Source organism: Convolutriloba macropyga, chromosome 3, assembly GCF_964194025.1.
Source record: "Convolutriloba macropyga chromosome 3, txConMacr16.3, whole genome shotgun sequence".
NCBI classification, from domain to species: Eukaryota; Metazoa; Xenacoelomorpha; order Acoela; family Convolutidae; genus Convolutriloba; species Convolutriloba macropyga.
The window spans coordinates 64,539,214-64,560,269 of NC_134470.1; the positions used below are offsets into that span (position 1 = coordinate 64,539,214).

General features: G+C 35.1%; 2 protein-coding genes across 2 annotated transcripts in view; both read left to right on the plus strand.

The window, feature by feature from the left end:
- Positions 1-21,056, plus strand: part of LOC142336358 (nuclear migration protein nudC-like) — a 472,960-nt gene that overhangs the window by 263,018 nt on the left and 188,886 nt on the right. The window lies entirely within an intron of this gene.
- LOC142336703 (acetylcholine receptor subunit alpha-like 2) lies at positions 1,692-14,786 on the plus strand. The gene is made up of 3 exons (XM_075385615.1): positions 1,692-1,808; positions 2,040-2,359; positions 14,530-14,786. Exons 2-3 carry the CDS (start codon positions 2,050-2,052, stop codon positions 14,784-14,786), a joined length of 567 nt encoding a protein of 188 aa, XP_075241730.1. The 5' UTR covers positions 1,692-1,808; positions 2,040-2,049.

Consider the following 21,056-nt stretch of genomic DNA (forward strand, 5'->3'; position numbering starts at 1 on the left):
GCATCCAACGCGGAGTTCATTTTTGCTGTACGTATAGTGAGAAACTGTCTGCTTTTGGGGAAAGAAATAAACGCTCTGTGGAAAATATTATCTACAGATTTTGAGAAGAAAACTGGACCAATTCAATTCTAGACAAATTAGATGCGTTTGTTAAAACAATCAATTATAGACCTAATAAATAAATATTTGTAAAGCGCACAACATCTTTCTCTGACCGTTACGGTAAACCAATGTTCTGGCAAAATATACCAATAAATAACATTTGAAAACAAGACAACAAAAATGCGGCCTAAGTTGTTGGGAAAATAAAATTATAGCCCAATACGGCATATTCTTGCCATAATATATGTTTATTCCTGATTGTTTTTGGTTTTGTTATTTGCAAAATATTCCCCTATTTCCCCTGATGTAGCTTATTTTGCTGTACCCTCTGTTTTCAGGCTTTATTTTTGTTTAAATGTAATGATAACTCAAAGCAATGCACAAGTTAGAGCCACAGAGTTTTCGAATGATACCACCAAATCTGTATCTTTTCTCGATAAATATAACGACAAGCGAATTCAACTAATATGAAAAAACCATAAAGCATATAGTTTTTTGCCTGCATTTTTTTTGCCTATGGTTCTTTCTTAGTCTATAAACAAGTTTTCTGACAGAGAGATTAAATTGTTCTATATTGGATGCTCTGCTTTCCGCTCTAGAACAAAGTGTGACGGTAACAGAGCCAATCTCATCTATAGTAAAGATATGGTATCCCCGATTTGAACCATTTTGAGCTGTTGAGTCAGTTTTTTTTGGGCTGGTGGGGAAGCTGTATGACAAAATGTGGACCCAATTTTACGTGGCATCATAGCGACACGGGCGACAATTTCAAAACTTGCCATCGGGGAAGCCATATCTGTGTTTTTAAGTTGAGAGTTTTGCATACTAATGAAAGTTCAGCTTGGGGCTGCTCCTTTTCTCATCTGATTATTCTTTATTGCTTAGTTAACTTCCCTAGCTTAACATAAAGGGTTGTTTTGTAAGATCTTGCATGAATCATTCAAAATTCTTGATTGATGCATAATTTTGCAAGACTCCTGCAGGAATCTTGTAAGATCTTACCAGGAAATGGTTCGGAGATGGACTGGGTTCGTGGTAGCCCTTGCAAATTTCAGAATAAACAGAATGATCCAAGTGATTTTAAAATTAAAATGAAGAAATGCAAAATGACTGACATTTTACTAATCGTCTTTAAGTATTTAATTTCTAAATGAAGTTTCATTGGGGATGTTCTTCAACTGAAAATATATGTGCCTTTTGATGCGGAAGTTTTGCCGTGTTCTGGTGGAAAAAAAATATTTTCCCTTTTTCCATAGCAGGGTAAAATTGTTTTATGAAAATACTATACTCGTGTTTAATTAATCCGAATTACGCTCTTTGAAGTGACTGCGTGAATTTTGCTTTCACTGGCGTCATTTTTCATGGTGCAAAAACCTCACAGTTAAAATGAAAACACGTTCTTTTTCATTGAACTTTGTTGTTTTGCGGTGAATTAATTTACATTTAGTAAATTAAATGTTGCAACAGATAACACCATTTGAACGAGTTTGCACGTTCATAACTTACTCAATCATGCAATTATGTGACATGATTGTTTTTTTTCTGCGAAGTTAAGTCTTATTAATCTATATGCACTCTTAATTATTTTCCTTTCATTCAATTAATTATTGCAACAGGTAGAGGTTCTACAATTAGAGTAAAGTGCATTTCTTGCTATTCTGTCAGTTCGTTCTACTTTTTTCAGACACAACTGCAGTTTCTTCTAGGCACTATATTATTCTCTGGATCTTTTCCCTTTGTGCACCCCCCCCCCCGCGCCCCGCCTCCAGTACGTTATGCCCCCCCCCACCATCTACAGAGCACGTGCCATTACATAGTAAGTCATTATGTAAAAATATGGCACGTTCTTGTGGGGGGGGGGGGGGCAAATAACATTCAACCACTAAGCTGCTGGGGGAGGGGGGGGGGGGCAAAAAAGAAAAGATCCTATTTTCTAGAGCACATTTCATGCTAGCTATGAGAGTAAACAACGTAAATGTGTTGTCTATTTTACTGTTAGTGGTTTTTTGTGGAAAGGTTATGGCCAATGGTGACGTAGTGTTACCAGGAGCCCGACTCAGATCCGATTTGCTGAGGAACTATCACACAGTTGTACGACCTGTGATTGACTCTAGAAAGATTACATATGTTAAATTTAAAGCATGGCTGTATGAACTGGTGGACATCAACCCAAAGGCTCAGACGATCAACATGCTTATGTTCCAGGGACTCGAGTGGGAGGATGATTTACTCAAATGGGATCCGAGAAACTACTCTGGTTAGTATACGTTGCCTTGAACGTCTAACATCTTGGTGTTGTTCGAGTCTTTTCATAATCGTGACCGAGCCGAAGTTTGGATCTTAGCCCTAATCTAGAGCCAGACCTATTACGTTATACAGCTTCTCCTATTAAAGTCGCACGCTGAAGTTGTTTCATGGGTCCCACATGACTCAGATCATAAATGAACAGAAGTCAAGCATGACTTTTCTATAGGGGTGGCTTTGTTTCTAAACGGGTCCATTCACGAGGGGTCTATTTTCTAGGGAAGATATTATTGACCTATAAGCTTGAGATCATATGTTTCGCGTGTGTCTGTTGCCTTCTTTAACATATCACATTCCAGTGTAAAGAAAAATCAAAATTTCATAGTTGAGTTGCGCGTGTTACTGAAAGTGATTGAGGCTGCGATGCCTTTTTTCACAAGTTCCGATGTAATGTAGATTTCGAGTAGAATCTTTTCGGTTGAACATGGTTTTTCTCATCAGCCGTGTTTTTGACTAGGGGGCAAAATATTTGTTCGGTTTCTGTTTTTGCGAACGGATTTTCAAACGAACAAATGAACTCTCAAAAAATGTGTTTGAACCGATGTTTGGTTCATGGGTAACTTCGATCTGTGTGGATTACTTCATACAAAAAGATGGATATTTTCTTTTTGGATGCAAAGCCTCAATCTAACATCCAAAATCCTAGACAATAGTAGAAGTTCAAACTTCTACCTAACTAGGTAGAAGTTCAAACTTCTACCTAGTTTTGGAACTAGTAAGAGCGTTTTTTGTTGATGGAAGACACTTTCTGAAGGGAGAATTTTTCATTAGCGAAACTTGACTACGACCGTCATTTTTTAACCGGGTACCACGACAATTACGCCGTTCCACTTTCAGGGAAACTATTCGATACTCTGCCTCACCACTTTGCATCTCAGGTTGTTGCCTGCGCTGATGTGAGCCGGACTGGCAAGGAAATCTTACCCGGGTCGAGGTGTCACCGCTAAAAATCGCTAAAAGATGTAAGATTTGCGGTGAATTTGAGTAAAAGTGTAAGATTTGCGCTCAATGCGATGGATGCGGTGAAAAAAAATTATTTAATCGTTGAAAATTTTTTTTCGCCGCTTAAGCGGTGAAAGAAAATTTTTCACCGCTACCAGCAGAATGCGGTGAAAAAACATTATTCACCTGTACCATTAGACTGCGGTGAAAATAAACTTTTCACCGCTACCAGCAGAATGCGTTGAAAAAAAATTTTCACCGCTAAAATTGCAAATCTTACAGATATTCACCGCTAAAATCAACGCTTATCTTAAATTCGCAGGAAACATCATTAAGTTACGTGAAAAATGGCACAGTGGAATAAGAAGTTGGTGACATGCGGGAGGTAAGTGGTTCGATCCCGTGTACGACAGTTACTTTTTTGTAAGAAATCCGGTGAATGCGGTGAAAAAAAAATTTTCACCGCAAAATGCAACGCAATTCTTACAAAAATTCACCACTTTCAGCGCATTCAACGCTAAAAGATGCGCGCGCTTTGCGGTGAAAAAAGTTTTTTTCACCGCTATTCACCGCAAATCTTACATTATTTTTTGACAAAACCTCGACCCGGGTAACAAAATTTGTCCGATATTTTAGAAATTCCATCTTCAATTGCACTTTTGTTTTGTGAAATTTCGCCGTTGTTTGACTATTTCCACGCCTAAAAATTGGAGAAATAACGGTGACAGTAATTTTCATACTGCTTCGCCAATTTCAATCATTTCTTAGTTGTGAATAACGGAAAGGATTTGCCAATAAATTCTCGTTTCTCTTTTTTGCACAAAAATTATGTAAAAAATCAATTTAAGTAAAAAAATTTCTAATTTACTAAATTTAGAAAATCTAATTATATATTATACAACATGTAATATGATATCACATAATGCGCTGAGTATATAAGATCATCAAGAGCATGTCTTCTTCCATGAAAAACCCTTTTTCTATTTTGTAAGGTGTTGAGTCCATCCGCTTCGACCGAGGTGAAATTTGGACGCCAGACATTCTAATTTCTAATTTACTAAATTTAGAAAATCTAAATATATAACATACAACATGTAATATGATATCACATAATGCGCTGGGTATATAAGATCATCGAGAGCGTGTCTTCTTCCATGAAAAACCTTTTCTTATTTTGGTAGGTGTTGAGTCCATGCGCTTCAACCGAGGTGAAGTTTGGACGCCAGACATTCTAACTTCTAATTTACTGAATTTAGAAAATCTAAATATATAACATACAACATGTAATATGATATCACTTAATGCGCCGGGTATATAAGATCACCGAGAGCGTGTCTTCTTCCATGAAAAACCTTTTCTTGTTTCGGTAGGTGTTGAGTCCATCCGCTTCGACCGAGGTGAAATTTGGACGCCAGACATTCTAATTTCTAATTTACTAAATTTAGAAAATCTAAATATATAACATACAACATGTAATATGATATCAATTAATGCGCTGGGTATATAAAATCATCGAGAGCGTGTCTTCTTCCATGAAAAACCTTCTCTTGTTTTGGTAGGTGTTGAGTCCATCCGCTTCGACCGAGGTGAAATTTGGACGCCAGAGATTCTAATTTCTAATTTACTAAATTTAGAAAATCTAAATATATAACAGACAACATGTAATATGATATCACATAATGCGCTGGGTATATAAGATCCTCGAGAGCGTGTCTTCTTCCATGAAAAACTTTTTCTTATTTTGGTAGGTGTTGAGTCCATCCGCTTCAACCGAGGTGAAGTTTGGACGCCAGACATTCTAATTTCTAATTTACAAAATTTAGAAAATCTAAATATATAACATACAACATGTAATATGATATCACTTAATGCGCTGGGTATATAAGATCATCGAGAGCGTGTCTTCTTCCATGAAAAACTTTTTCTTGTTTCGGTAGGTGTTGAGTCCATCCGTTTCGACCGAGGTGAAATTTGGACGCCAGACATTCTAATTTCTAATTTACTAAATTTAGAAAATCTAAATATATAACATACAACATGTAATATGATATCACATAATGCGCTGGGTATATAAGATTATTGAGAGCGTGTCTTCTTCCATGAAAAACCTTTTCTTATTTTGGTAGGTGATGAGTCCATCCGCTTCAACCGAGTTGAAGTTTGGACGCCAGACATTCTAACTTCTAATTTACTAAATTTAGAAAATCTAAATATATAACATACAACATGTAATATGATATCACTTAATGCGCTGGGTATATAAGATCATCGAGAGCGTGTCTTCTTCCATGAAAAACCTTTTCTTGTTTTGGTAGGTGTTGAGTCCATCCTCTTCGACCGAGGTGAAATCTGGACGCCAGACATTCTAATATCTAATTTCCTAAATTTAGAAAATCTAAATATATAACATACAACATGTAATATAATAAAACATAATGCGCTTGGTATATAAGATCATCGAGAGCGTGTCTTCTTCCATGAAAAACCTTTTCTTGTTTTGGTAGGTGTTGAGTCCATCCGCTTCGACCGAGGTAAAATTTGGACGCAAGACATTCTAATATCTAATTTACTAATTTTAGAAAATCTAAATATATAACATACAACATGTAATATGATATCACATAATGCGCTGGGTATATAAGATCATCGAGAGCGTGTCTTCTTCCATGAAAAACCTTTTCTTGTTTTGGTAGGTGTTGAGTCCATCCGCTTCGACCGAGGTAAATTTTGGACGCAAGACATTCTAATATCTAATTTACTAATTTTAGAAAATCTAAATATATAACATACAACATGTAATATGATATCACTTAATGCGCTGGGTATATAAGATCACCGAGAGCGTGTCTTCTTCCATGAAAAACCTTTTCTTGTTTCGGTAGGTGTTGAGTCCATCCGCTTCGACCGAGGTGAAATTTGGACGCCAGACATTCTAATTTCTAATTTACTAAATTTAGAAAATCTAAATATATAACATACAACATGTAATATGATATCAATTAATGCGCTGGGTATATAAAATCATCGAGAGCGTGTCTTCTTCCATGAAAAACCTTCTCTTGTTTTGGTAGGTGTTGAGTCCATCCGCTTCGACCGAGGTGAAATTTGGACGCCAGAGATTCTAATTTCTAATTTACTAAATTTAGAAAATCTAAATATATAACATACAACATGTAATATGATATCACATAATGCGCTGGGTATATAAGATTATCGAGAGCGTGTCTTCTTCCATGAAAAACCTTTTCTTATTTTGGTAGGTGATGAGTCCATCCGCTTCAACCGAGTTGAAGTTTGGACGCCAGACATTCTAACTTCTAATTTACTAAATTTAGAAAAACTAAATATATAACATACAACATGTAATATGATATCACTTAATGCGCTGGGTATATAAGATCATCGAGAGCGTGTCTTCTTCCATGAAAAACCTTTTCTTGTTTCGGTAGGTGTTGAGTCCATCCGCTTCGACCGAGGTGAAATTTGGACGCCAGACATTCTAATTTCTAATTTACTAAATTTAGAAAATCTAAATATATAACATACAACATGTAATATGATATCAATTAATGCGCTGGGTATATAAAATCATCGAGAGCGTGTCTTCTTCCATGAAAAACCTTCTCTTGTTTTGGTAGGTGTTGAGTCCATCCGCTTCGACCGAGGTGAAATTTGGACGCCAGAGATTCTAATTTCTAATTTACTAAATTTAGAAAATCTAAATATATAACATACAACATGTAATATGATATCACATAATGCGCTGTGTATATAAGATCATCGAGAGCGTGTCTTCTTCCATGAAAAACTTTTTCTTATTTTGGTAGGTGTTGAGTCCATCCGCTTCAACCGAGGTGAAGTTTGGACGCCAGACATTCTAATTTCTAATTTACTAAATTTAGAAAATCTAAATATATAACATACAACATGTAATATGATATCACTTAATGCGCTGGGTATATAAGATCATCGAGAGCGTGTCTTCTTCCATGAAAAACTTTTTCTTGTTTCGGTAGGTGTTGAGTCCATCCGCTTCGACCGAGGTGAAATTTGGACGCCAGACATTCTAATTTCTAATTTACTAAATTTAGAAAATCTAAATATATAACATACAACATGTAATATGATATCAATTAATGCGCTGGGTATATAAAATCATCGAGAGCGTGTCTTCTTCCATGAAAAACCTTCTCTTGTTTTGGTAGGTGTTGAGTCCATCCGCTTCGACCGAGGTGAAATTTGGACGCCAGAGATTCTAATTTCTAATTTACTAAATTTAGAAAATCTAAATATATAACATACAACATGTAATATGATATCACTTAATGCGCTGGGTATATAAGATCATCGAGAGCGTGTCTTCTTCCATGAAAAACCTTTTCTTGTTTCGGTAGGTGTTGAGTCCATCCGCTTCGACCGAGGTGAAATTTGGACGCCAGACATTCTAATTTCTAATTTACTAAATTTAGAAAATCTAAATATATAACATACAACATGTAATATGATATCAATTAATGCGCTGGGTATATAAAATCATCGAGAGCGTGTCTTCTTCCATGAAAAACCTTCTCTTGTTTTGGTAGGTGTTGAGTCCATCCGCTTCGACCGAGGTGAAATTTGGACGCCAGAGATTCTAATTTCTTATTTACTAAATTTAGAAAATCTAAATATATAACATACAACATGTAATATGATATCACATAATGCGCTGGGTATATAAGATCATCGAGAGCGTGTCTTCTTCCATGAAAAACTTTTTCTTATTTTGGTAGGTGTTGAGTCCATCCGCTTCAACCGAGGTGAAGTTTGGACGCCAGACATTCTAATTTCTAATTTACTAAATTTAGAAAATCTAAATATATAACATACAACATGTAATATGATATCACTTAATGCGCTGGGTATATAAGATCATCGAGAGCGTGTCTTCTTCCATGAAAAACCTTTTCTTGTTTCGGTAGGTGTTGAGTCCATCCGCTTCGACCGAGGTGAAATTTGGACGCCAGACATTCTAATTTCTAATTTACTAAATTTAGAAAATCTAAATATATAACATACAACATGTAATATGATATCACATAATGCGCTGGGTATATAAGATTATCGAGAGCGTGTCTTCTTCCATGAAAAACCTTTTCTTATTTTGGTAGGTGTTGAGTCCATCCGCTTCAACCGAGTTGAATTTTGGACGCCAGACATTCTAACTTCTAATTTACTAAATTTAGAAAATCTAAATATATAACATACAACATGTAATATGATATCACTTAATGCGCTGGGTATATAAGATCATCGAGAGCGTGTCTTCTTCCATGAAAAACCTTTTCTTGTTTTGGTAGGTGTTGAGTCCATCCGCTTCGACCGAGGTGAAATCTGGACGCCAGACATTCTAATATCTAATTTCCTAAATTTAGAAAATCTAAATATATAACATACAACATGTAATATGATAAAACATAATGCGCTTGGTATATAAGATCATCGAGAGCGTGTCTTCTTCCATGAAAAACCTTTTCTTGTTTTGGTAGGTGTTGAGTCCATCCGCTTCGACCGAGGTAAAATTTGGACGCAAGACATTCTAATATCTAACTTACTAATTTTAGAAAATCTAAATATATAACATACAACATGTAATATGATATCACATAATGCGCTGGGTATATAAGATCATCGAGAGCGTGTCTTCTTCCATGAGAAACCTTTTCTTATTTTGGTAGGTGTTGAGTCCATCCGCTTCAACCGAGGTGAAGTTTGGACGCCAGACATTCTAACTTCTAATTTACTAAATTTAGAAAATCTAAATTTATAACATACAACATGTAATATGATATCACTTAATGCGCTGGTTATATAAGATCATCGAGAGCGTGTCTTCTTCCATGAAAAACCTTTTCTTGTTTTGGTAGGTGTTGAGTCCATCCGCTTCGACCGAGGTGAAATTTGGACGCCAGACATTCTAATATCTAATTTACTAAATTTAGAAAATCTAAATATATAACATACAACATGTAATATGATATCACATAATGCGCTGGGTATACAAGATCATCGAGAGCGTGTCTTCTTCCATCAAAAACCTTTCATTATTTTGGTAGGTGTTTAGTCCATCCGCTTCGACCGAGGTGAAATTTGGACGCCAGACATTCTAATTTCTAATTTCCTAAAGTTAGAAAATCTAAATATATAACATACAACATGTAATATGATATCACATAATGCGCTGGGTATATAAGATCATCGAGAGCGTGTCTTCTTCCATGAAAAACATTTTCTTATTTTGGTAGGTGTTGAGTCCATCCGCTTCAACCGAGGTGAAATTTGGACGCCAGACATTCTAATATCTAATTTACTAAATTTAGAAAATCTAAATATATAACATAAAACATGTAATATGATATCACATAATGAGCTGGGTATATAAGATCATCGAGAGCGTGTCTTCTTCCATGAAAAACATTTTCTTATTTTGGTAGGTGTTGAGTCCATCCGCTTTAACCGAGGTGAAGTTTGGACGCCAGACATTCTAACTTCTAATTAACTAAATTTAGAAAATCTAAATATATAACATACAACATGTAATATGATATCACTTAATGCGCTGGGTATATAAGATCATCGAGAGCGTGTCTTCTTCCATGAAAAACCTTTTCTTGTTTTGGTAGGTGTTGAGTCCATCCGCTTCGACCGAGGTGAAATTTGGACGCCAGACATTCTAATATCTAATTTACTAATTTTAGAAAATCTAAATATATAACATACAACATGTAATATGATATCACATAATGCGCTGGGAATATAAGATCATCGAGAGCGTGTCTTCTTCCATGAAAAACCTTTTATTATTTTGGTAGGTGTTGAGTCCATACGCTTCGACCGAGGTGAAATTTGGACGCCAGACATTCTAATATCTAATTTACTAAATTTAGAAAATCTAAATATATAACATACAACATGTAATATTATATCACATAATGCGCTGGGTATATAAGATCATCGAGAGCGTGTCTTCTTCCATGAAAAACCTTTTATTATTTTGGTAGGTATTGAGTCCATCCGCTTCGACCGAGGTGAAATTTGGACGCCAGACATTCTAATTTCTAATTTACTAAATTTAGAAAATCTAAATATATAACATACAACATGTAATATGATATCACTTAATGCGCTGGGTATATAAGACAATCGAGAGCGTGTCTTCTTCCATGCAAAACCTTTTCTTGTTTTGGTAGGTGTTGAGTCCATCCGCTTCGACCGAGGTGAAATTTGGACGCCAGACATTCTAATATCTAATTTACTAAATTTAGAAAATCTAAATATATAACATAAAACATGTAATATGATATCACATAATGCGCTGGGTATATAAGATCATCGAGAGCGTGTCTTCTTCCATGAAAAACATTTTCTTATTTTGGTAGGTGTTGAGTCCATCCGCTTCAACCGAGGTGAAGTTTGGACTCCAGACATTCTAACTTCTAATTAACTAAATTTAGAAAATCTAAATATATAACATACAACATGTAATATGATATCACTTGATTCGCTGGGTATATAAGATCATCGAGAGCGTGTCTTCTTCCATGAAAATCCTTTTCTTGTTTTGGTAGGTGTTGAGTCCATCCGCTTCGACCGAGGTGAAATTTGGACGCCAGACATTCTAATATCTAATTTACTAAATTTAGAAAATCTAAATATATAACATACAACATGTAATATGATATCACATAATGCGCTGGGAATATAAGATCATCGAGAGCGTGTCTTCTTCCATGAAAAACCTTTTATTATTTTGGTAGGTGTTGAGTCCATACGCTTCGACCGAGGTGAAATTTGGACGCCAGACATTCTTATATCTAATTTACTAAATTTAGAAAATCTAAATATATAACATACAACATGTAATATGATATCACATAATGCGCTGGGTATATAAGATCATCGAGAGCGTGTCTTCTTCCATGAAAAACCTTTTATTATTTTGGTAGGTATTGAGTCCATCCGCTTCGACCGAGGTGAAATTTGGACGCCAGACATTCTAATTTCTAATTTACTATATATAACATACAACATGTAATATGATGTCACTTAATGCGCTGGGTATATAAGACAATCGAGAGCGTGTCTTCTTCCATGAAAAACCTTTTCTTGTTTTGGTAGGTGTTGAGTCCATCCGCTTCGACCGAGGTGAAATTTGGACGCCATACATTCCAACTTCTAATTTACTAAATTTAGAAAATCTAAATATATAACATACAACATGTAATATGATGTCACTTAATGCGCTGGGTATATAAGACAATCGAGAGCGTGTCTTCTTCCATGAAAAACCTTTTATTATTTTGGTAGGTATTGAGTCCGTCCGCTTCGACCGAGGTGAAATTTGGACGCCAGACATTCTAATATCTAATTTACTAAATTTAGAAAATCTAAATATATAACATACAACATGTAATATGATATCACATAATGCGCTAGGTATATAAGATCATCGAGAGCGTGTCTTCTTCCATGAAAAACTTTTTCTTATTTTGGTAGGTGTTGAGTCCATCCGCTTCAACCGAGGTGAAGTTTGGACGCCAGACATTCCAACTTCTAATTTACTAAATTTAGAAAATCTAAATATATAACATACAACATGTAATATGATATCACTTAATGCGCTGGGTATATAAGATCATCGAGAGCGTGTCTTCTTCCATGAAAAACCTTTTCTTGTTTTGGTAGGTGTTGAGTCCATCCGCTTCGACCGAGGTGAAATTTGGACGCCAGACATTCTAATATCTAATTTACTAAATTTAGAAAATCTAAATTTATAACATACAACATGTAATATGATATCACATAATGCGCTGGGTATATAAGATCATCGAGAGCGTGTCTTCTTCCATGAAAAACCTTTTATTATTTTGGTAGGTATTGAGTCCGTCCGCTTCGACCGAGGTGAAATTTGGACGCCAGACATTCTAATATCTAATTTACTAAATTTAGAAAATCTAAATATATAACATACAACATGTAATATGATATCACATAATGCGCTAGGTATATAAGATCATCGAGAGCGTGTCTTCTTCCATGAAAAACTTTTTCTTATTTTGGTAGGTGTTGAGTCCATCCGCTTCAACCGAGGTGAAGTTTGGACGCCAGACATTCCAACTTCTAATTTACTAAATTTAGAAAATCTAAATATATAACATACAACATGTAATATGATATCACTTAATGCGCTGGGTATATAAGATCATCGAGAGCGTGTCTTCTTCCATGAAAAACCTTTTCTTGTTTTGGTAGGTGTTGAGTCCATCCGCTTCGACCGAGGTGAAATTTGGACGCCAGACATTCTAATATCTAATTTACTAAATTTAGAAAATCTAAATTTATAACATACAACATGTAATATGATATCACATAATGCGCTGGGTATATAAGATCATCGAGAGCGTGTCTTTTTCCATGAAAAACCTTTTATTATTTTGGTAGGTGTTGAGTCCATCCGCTTCGACCGAGGTGAAATTTGGACGCCAGACATTCTAATTTCTAATTTACTAAATTTAGAAAATCTAAATATATAACATACAACATGTAATATGATATCACTTAATGCGCTGGGTATAGAAGATCATCGAGAGCGTGTCTTCTTCCGTGAAAAACCTTTTATTATTTTGGTAGGTGTTGAGTCCATCCGCTTCAACCGAGGTGAAATTTGGACGCCAGACATTCTAATTTCTAATTTACTAAATTAAGAAAATCTAAATATATAACAAACAACATGCAATATGATATCACATAATGCGCTAAGTATATAAGATCATCGAGAGCGTGTCTTCTTCCATGAAAAACCTTTTATTATTTTGGTAGGTGTTGAGTCCATCCGCTTCGACCGAGGTGAAATTTGGACGCCAGACATTCTAATTTCTAATTTACTAAATTTAGAAAATCTAAATTTATAACATACAACATGTAATATGATATCACTTAATGCGCTGGGTATATAAGATCATCGAGAGCGTGTCTTCTTCCATGAAAAACCTTTTATTATTTTGGTAGGTGTTGAGTCCATCCGCTTCGACTGAGGTGAAATTTGGACGCCAGACATTCTAATTTCTAATTTACTAAATTTAGAAAATCTAAATATATAACATACAACATGTAATATGATATCACTTAATGCGCTGGGTATATAAGATCATCGAGAGCGTGTCTTCTTCCATGAAAAACCTTTTATTATTTTGGTAGGTGTGGAGTCCATGCGCTTCGACCGAGGTGAAATTTGGACGCCAGACATACTAATTTCTAATTTACTAAATTTAGAATATCTAAATATATAACATACAACATGTAATATGATATCACTTAATGCGCTGGGTATATAAGATCATCGAGAGCGTGTCTTCTTCCATGAAAAACCTTTTCTTGTTTTGGTAGGTGTTGAGTCCATCCGCTTCGACTGAGGTGAAATTTGGACGCCAGACATTCTAATTTCTAATTTACTAAATTTAGAAAATCTAAATATATAACATACAACATGTAATATGATATCACTTAATGCGCTAAGTATATAAGATCATCGAGAGCGTGTCTTCTTCCATGAAAAACCTTTTATTATTTTGGTAGGTGTTGAGTCCATCCGCTTCGACCGAGGTGAAATTTGGACGCCAGACATTCTAATTTCTAATTTACTAAATTTAGAAAATCTAAATTTATAACATACAACATGTAATATGATATCACTTAATGCGCTGGGTATATAAGATCATCGAGAGCGTGTCTTCTTCCATGAAAAACCTTTTATTATTTTGGTAGGTGTTGAGTCCATCCGCTTCGACTGAGGTGAAATTTGGACGCCAGACATTCTAATTTCTAATTTACTAAATTTAGAAAATCTAAATATATAACATACAACATGTAATATGATATCACTTAATGCGCTGGGTATATAAGATCATCGAGAGCGTGTCTTCTTCCATGAAAAACCTTTTATTATTTTGGTAGGTGTGGAGTCCATGCGCTTCGACCGAGGTGAAATTTGGACGCCAGACATTCTAATTTCTAATTTACTAAATTTAGAATATCTAAATATATAACATACAACATGTAATATGATATCACTTAATGCGCTGGGTATATAAGATCATCGAGAGCGTGTCTTCTTCCATGAAAAACCTTTTCTTGTTTTGGTAGGTGTTGAGTCCATCCGCTTCGACCGAGGGGAAATTTGGACGCCAGACATTCTACCCTTCAATGAGGTGGGGGGTTTTGACGAGGACAAGTACGACTCAATAATTCCGATAGAAATGAACTACAATGGACAAGCATGGTGGATGAGACCCGTTGACTACGAGACTACATGTCATCTAGATGTCACCAATTTCCCATTCGATTCACAACATTGCGAAGGAAAGCCCATTCTTCCCTTTTCCATAGGAATAACATTTTAAAATCTTCTTTAAGAGTAGCAAAAATTTAGAACAAGCCATGTTTAATACATAATAGATTTTATTGAATCGGACTATTTGTTCACATATGCCTATGAAAACAAAATAATGTGGCGAGAAAACTGAAAAATCATGACACGGCTCTACTTTTCTTCTAATACCCACAATATTTAAATAAATGCATTATAATTTTCACCACTTATGTTCATTTTTGCGTCTAAGTGATATCTTATATCGTCTCTCATGCCTATACCATAAGGCATATTTGATCTTGCGTTAAAGCAGCGGGTCCGACGTTTGCCTATCACAGTCGCAAACAAAAATGCGTAAGTGTCTAATTTTAGCCAAATCATCATGTAGTTTAGAAACTCAATTGAAAAATTGTGAAAGAAAGATCACATGTAAGGACAGATAAATATAAAACTTTTTCAGTTTTTTTCGCCAGAATTTCCGCATAGGTAGTTCAATCCTAACATTTTATTTTCTCGTCAAATTCTGAATTCAACAAGGATTTTAAAACCAGATGAACCTTTTTTGACGAAGAGATACCAAGGCAATATAACATACTGTTTGTTTCAAAACTCAATAATCCGATTTTTTATCAAGGTTCATTCAAGACACATTTTATAAAGACAATTAAACTCCTGAACTTTTTCTGAAAATTGACTGAGAAATCATTGATCAAATAGGGAAACAAACAAAGAAAATAAGGTTGAACTAACATGCATTTAACCGTCATCAAATTTTTCCCTGGTTGAGGTGCCAGGTGTAAAACGGTTTGTCCAGGCCGTCTCAGACGGAAAACGTCTATGTCTAGATCGTCCCAGAGAAAAAACTTTTTGTCGAGACTTTTGTGCGTTCACCAGATTTTCGTGCGCTCATGTCCAGACTTTCTTTCGTTCATGTTCAAACTTTTGTGCGTTCATTTCCAGATTTTTGTACGTTGATCGAACTTTCGCGCAATCATGTCCAGACTTTTTTGAAATCATCAGACTTTAATGCATCCATGTTCAAAATTTTGTACGTTCATGTCCAGATTTCAAAGTCAAGCAGACAAACTGCAATAAATACCCTAGAGTAAGAGCCCTATAAGTCATATGATAAGTTTTAAATTTTTTAACAAGGCTGAAAAATTTCAGTGCGTTCATGTACAGACTTATATGCGTTCACGTCTAGACTTTCGTCATTTTTCCATGTTTCCATTTAATTGTGAACGCACGAGCCCCCCTCTCCCCCCCCCCCCCCCCGCGCGCTCACTAGGCATCTTCGATCCGGACATACTTGATTCCAGCTGGGACCTCAACATGGGTTATCCAACAATATTTATTACTGATCCGGACAGAGATCAAACATAATGTGATAATAAAGATAAATAGTCATTATCAGGCAACACATCATTTTACGTGCGTCATTTTTAATTCCCGGTTAAAAAGAGCCACAATGATCTAGAACGACAATTTTGCCCCGTTCATCATGTGGTCCTGACTATTCAGCGTTCTAGCGTTCTGAAGCATTACTCCGCAGAACCGGTACCAAACATCATGGACAAAAACACCCACAAATGTAGGCAGTATTACCATCCCAGTGCAACGCTTGGGAGAATATACGAACTACGAACTTCAGTTATGTTTAACCTTTTGACTGGAATTTTTTAGTCAGAGCTTGGAGGGGTTTTATTTACGTAGTTTTCCTCTCTCTCTCTCTCTTAGATCACAAGTTGCAAGTTGAGCAACAGAATAATGATTATTCAAAGCGCAATTATAATTGTTTATTACATAAAAATTGTCAAAATTTTGGATGCATTATTTTCAAAAATTATGTAACTATAAACAAAATTTACGTAAAAATTTACGGTGCCGTCTCTGGTGTGATATTCATAGCGTCTTAGATTTCAGCTTGCTTAAAACTGAAATCATTATCCGATTGTACAGAACACACCAGTGTCTGATCAAATCAGATTAATGAAATTCGGAAGACTCTGAGTAGTTTTGAGGAAAGAATACATTTTGTCAATGTTACAATTTTTTCCTCAGATTGTTTTATAGAAACTAAAAAAAATTCGTCAAATAGGATTTCCTGGACATTTTAATTTTTGTGATTGCGCCTTAAATTCGGCTCTCTCAATTTTTGTTTGTTATGTCGCATTTCAATGAGCATCCCCAAAAGACAATAGATGATCTTGAACTAACAGCGTCTGCTTGTACCGAACGGCAAGTCAATATCAGTACGGGGCAAGTCTAATTTCAAGTCTAGTTATCAGTACTGATTCAGAGCTATGATCATAATACATTTAAGACTTGTCAGACATGGCGAAGACTTGGCAACTCTTAATCAAAGTCTTGGCCAAGACTTGGCAAGTCTTAATCCAAGTCTTGGCCAAGACTTGGCAAGTCTTAATCCGAATCTTGGCCGAGACTTGCCATGTCTTAATCCAAGTCTTGGCCAAGACTTGGCAAGTCTTAATCCGAATTTTGGCCGAGACTTGCCATGTCTTAATCCAAGTCTTGGCCAAGACTTGACAAGTCTTAATTCACGTTTTAATAGCCAAAAAAACGTCAAAAATGATCAAAAAATGTCAAAAATGGCAAAAAAACGTCAACATAGCCGAAAAAACGTCAAAAATGGCCAAAATAACGTAAAAAATAGCCGGGAAATAGTCCAAAAATGATCGAAAAACCGTCAAAAAAAGCTGGGAAGTCGTCCGAAAAAGATCGAAAAACGTCAAAAATGGCCAAAAAACGTCAAAAATAGAAAACGCTTTAAGCCGTCTTGCTTTGAAGGATTTGAGTAGAGTTATGAATATCACGAAAAGTTCTACCATTTTTATTGCGCACAATTTTACAATTTCACATCTACGATGACAAGGAAGCAGACAATGATCATTTTGGTGAACATCTGTGGATGAGATTTGAAACTTTCGAAAAATCATATACTCTTCAGCAAACAACAAAACAAATATTATATGGCCGATGAAGCCTGGCATTAAAGATAATACGAGTTAACACAAACACAAATGTCAAATAAAAACAAACATTAATTACACTCATAGCTCAATGTCTAAAAAGAAAACACAATAACAAAATCAAAATGGCATCAGATAAAACCACCTAAAAACAAAATAATCTGTGCTGCAACATGAAAGTTATGGGACTTATCTTTAATGAGACTCCTTGACATTTTAACAGATAACTAAAAGGAAAAAATTCAAAAACAAGTTTCGATATTCGAAGATTATTTTTTGTAATTGATTAAAAACTTCAGGTATCAATTGAAATCTTTAAAAAAGTTTCTTTATTCCTACCGAGTTATAAACGAGGGAAAAAGGAAACCTGTTTGTTTTTGTCTCTAGAAAAAACAATTGAGACCTGTCATCATCCGGAATATGTCTTACGACTACGAAAAGAACGAACACAAAAGATGAAAAAAAATTTTTAAGATTCAAAGTTTTCAGAAAAACGGCATTGCAGCTGTAAAAACAGTAAAAAATTCACTGAGAAAGTTAGATTTACTCTATTGAGCAATCTTTAAACGCCAACGGGACCTTCCCGTTAATGTGATATTGCGGCAACGAAACCAAAACAACCTTTGAGAAATCACATTTTTTAGAATTGAAATTGTAGTGCTAAGCCAACAAACCGGTAAATAAAAGCAAAACGGGCTGTTTTTACAAATACTAGCTACATATTGACAAAAGTAAGATACAAAACTAAAAAGTGCACAAACTCATTAAATTTTTCTTGAAAAAATAATTTAAGATGAAAACTAAATTTATAATTTTCAACTAAAATCAAAAACAGATCATTTTGAAACTCCATAATGTGCTAATTGCGCTTGTTATTAGTGACGCGTTGTCTTAAAGCTACAAAAACAACAAACATGGGAAGAACTCAAAAGGTGACAATTCACTTTTGTAGAATTCAGCAAACAACAATGAGCTGTCAATAATGACACTTATTTACATGATGACAAAATCAAGTAAAAAATGGGGTAGGTTCAAAAATCTTTTTTTGGATATTTAACTTCAAAATCATAAAAACTATTGGCTATAAACTGAAAGAACTAAATTGGTTCATTTGTATATCTAATGGACGGTATTGATATTTATTTTATCCAGAACATGTTGACCAACTACGAAAATGATGATAAAAATTGGTATAATACCAAAAATTCTAATGAATTCTGCAAAACAACGGCATCGCAGCCATCAAAACTATTAAAAAAAACCCACCAGATACTTTTAATAGTTTCCATTGCGCACTCATTTTGGCGCCAATTGAAGCAGTACTTATTTTGCTAATTCGTCAAGTAGACATAAAAAAGCTTCAAAAATAGTCAAACATGTAAAAATAACAACGTTTTTGAAGACTGAATGTAACAAAGCCAAGAAATCTTTTGTTAAAAAAATACTCATGAGAAATTAAATTATTAATCACATGAAAAAGAGGGTTGAATTGTTGTTATTGAGATTTAGTTGAAAGTTGATAAAAGTAAGATAAAATGTGTTCAAAAACTCTGCCGTTATATATCAACTGTAAACAAGGTTTAGAGTTTTTGTTTAATTTAAAGAAGTCAATTACATGTGTTTGAGTTGTGTTTTGAGTTGAAATCCATCTCGCAATTTAAAAAACATAAAAAGAGCAAAAACTACGAAAAAAAGATTGCACCCCAATATAATCAGATTTTTTGATTGTAAGAGCCTACGAAGAGAAAAAGATAGATGTGCGATATCTGCACGTCAAAAAACCCAATTGCTCCAATTTTGTATGCAATAGATAATTTAGCCAATGAAATGTTTCATTATATCAAAGAAGCTAATGCTTTTTGGCTACATATTCAGTTGAAATAGCGAAAAAGGGCAGTATTTTAATTCAAGAATTCTCAAGGTAACTGAAGTAAATTTAGCACTGGTTACGCAAATAATTTTTGTGTCCGCAGTTTTCAGGTCGCTACTTTTGGCAAACAAAAACAAAAGGGGCCAAGAACGCAAATTTGGTGCCATTGTGAAACTCAAAAAAATTGCAAAATGTTTACCAAAAAAACTGAGATGATGTTAAGGGGTCTATGCAGCTTCAATAACTGTGAAAATGGACCAGTACTGGATTTGAACCAGCATCTCTTACTTGCAATTTCATTGTGCTACCCATTTACATCAACTGGTCTTAAGCTCTCGAACTTGGGCATCTCTTATAATCCGTTCTCAAGCTTTCTTGTTCCTCAAGGCTTCATTTCTCTCACCAAGTATTTCAAGCTTATCAAATGCACAATTTTGATTAGTTTGCTCTCTCTCTCTCTCTCTCAACCTTCTAACAGATGAAATCTTTCAGCAACTATCCTTTATCTTTAAAGGTAAAACCAATAACAGTGTTCCTGAAAGTTTTAACAATTTGTTGCAAAATTGACAAAAATGTGGTAGAAAAAATACGGAAAATGTGTATAAAATCAACTCGAATTGGCCTACTATTCACAAAACTTCAAACCTCAATAAATGCATGGAAAAACGAAACTCAAAAAAAATCTTATCAATTATATGTCATACGGTGGACGGTATTTTTAATGGTACCACTCACAATTCTCTACGTTCGTTTGTCCAAAAATACGTTCGTTTGTCCACTCCAATTCTCTAATATTTCGTTTGTCCAAAATTGACTGAATCAACTGACTGTACTATAATAGTTCAAACTTGCAAAAAAAACTTTACAACAGATTTTTTGAGGAGTTCCTTGAAATTTGAAGCACAAATAATCTTGAGAGAAGACAAAAGGGAACCATGGCTGTTCCTTGACGGATAGTTATTGTCGGATCATGGCATTACAAAGAACATGAGGTGCAGATTGGGTGTGATTACTGCAAGTGTAGTTCTCTCAAGTGTAATATGGAGACAGTGTGTGACAGCCAGTTTCTCGCTGACAGTCTTTGGTCACTAGAAAGTGAGTTTTGGGGCCTTAGTCGACATTTCAAGCCTGTAATCTCCGCAAAGGCAATTATATTTTATCCGTTCTGTCCAATACCGGAGCTAACGCCAATTCAATCTCATTACTGATCAATTCTAATTTCAACTATGATTTCCTTACCCAGGCCTAGGCCTCGACTTATGAAAAGACTTTAAAAGTCTAGTGGGGGGGGGGGGCAATATTGACTATAATTACACGGTCGAGCTTCCTAGTTAAATTCGAGCTAATATCTTTTCATGGGTCGGGCTAAAAAGTCTTTCCATAACGAGGAAAGTCCAGCTAAGGTCTTTTCATGGGTCCACCATTAATCCTTTCATAACCA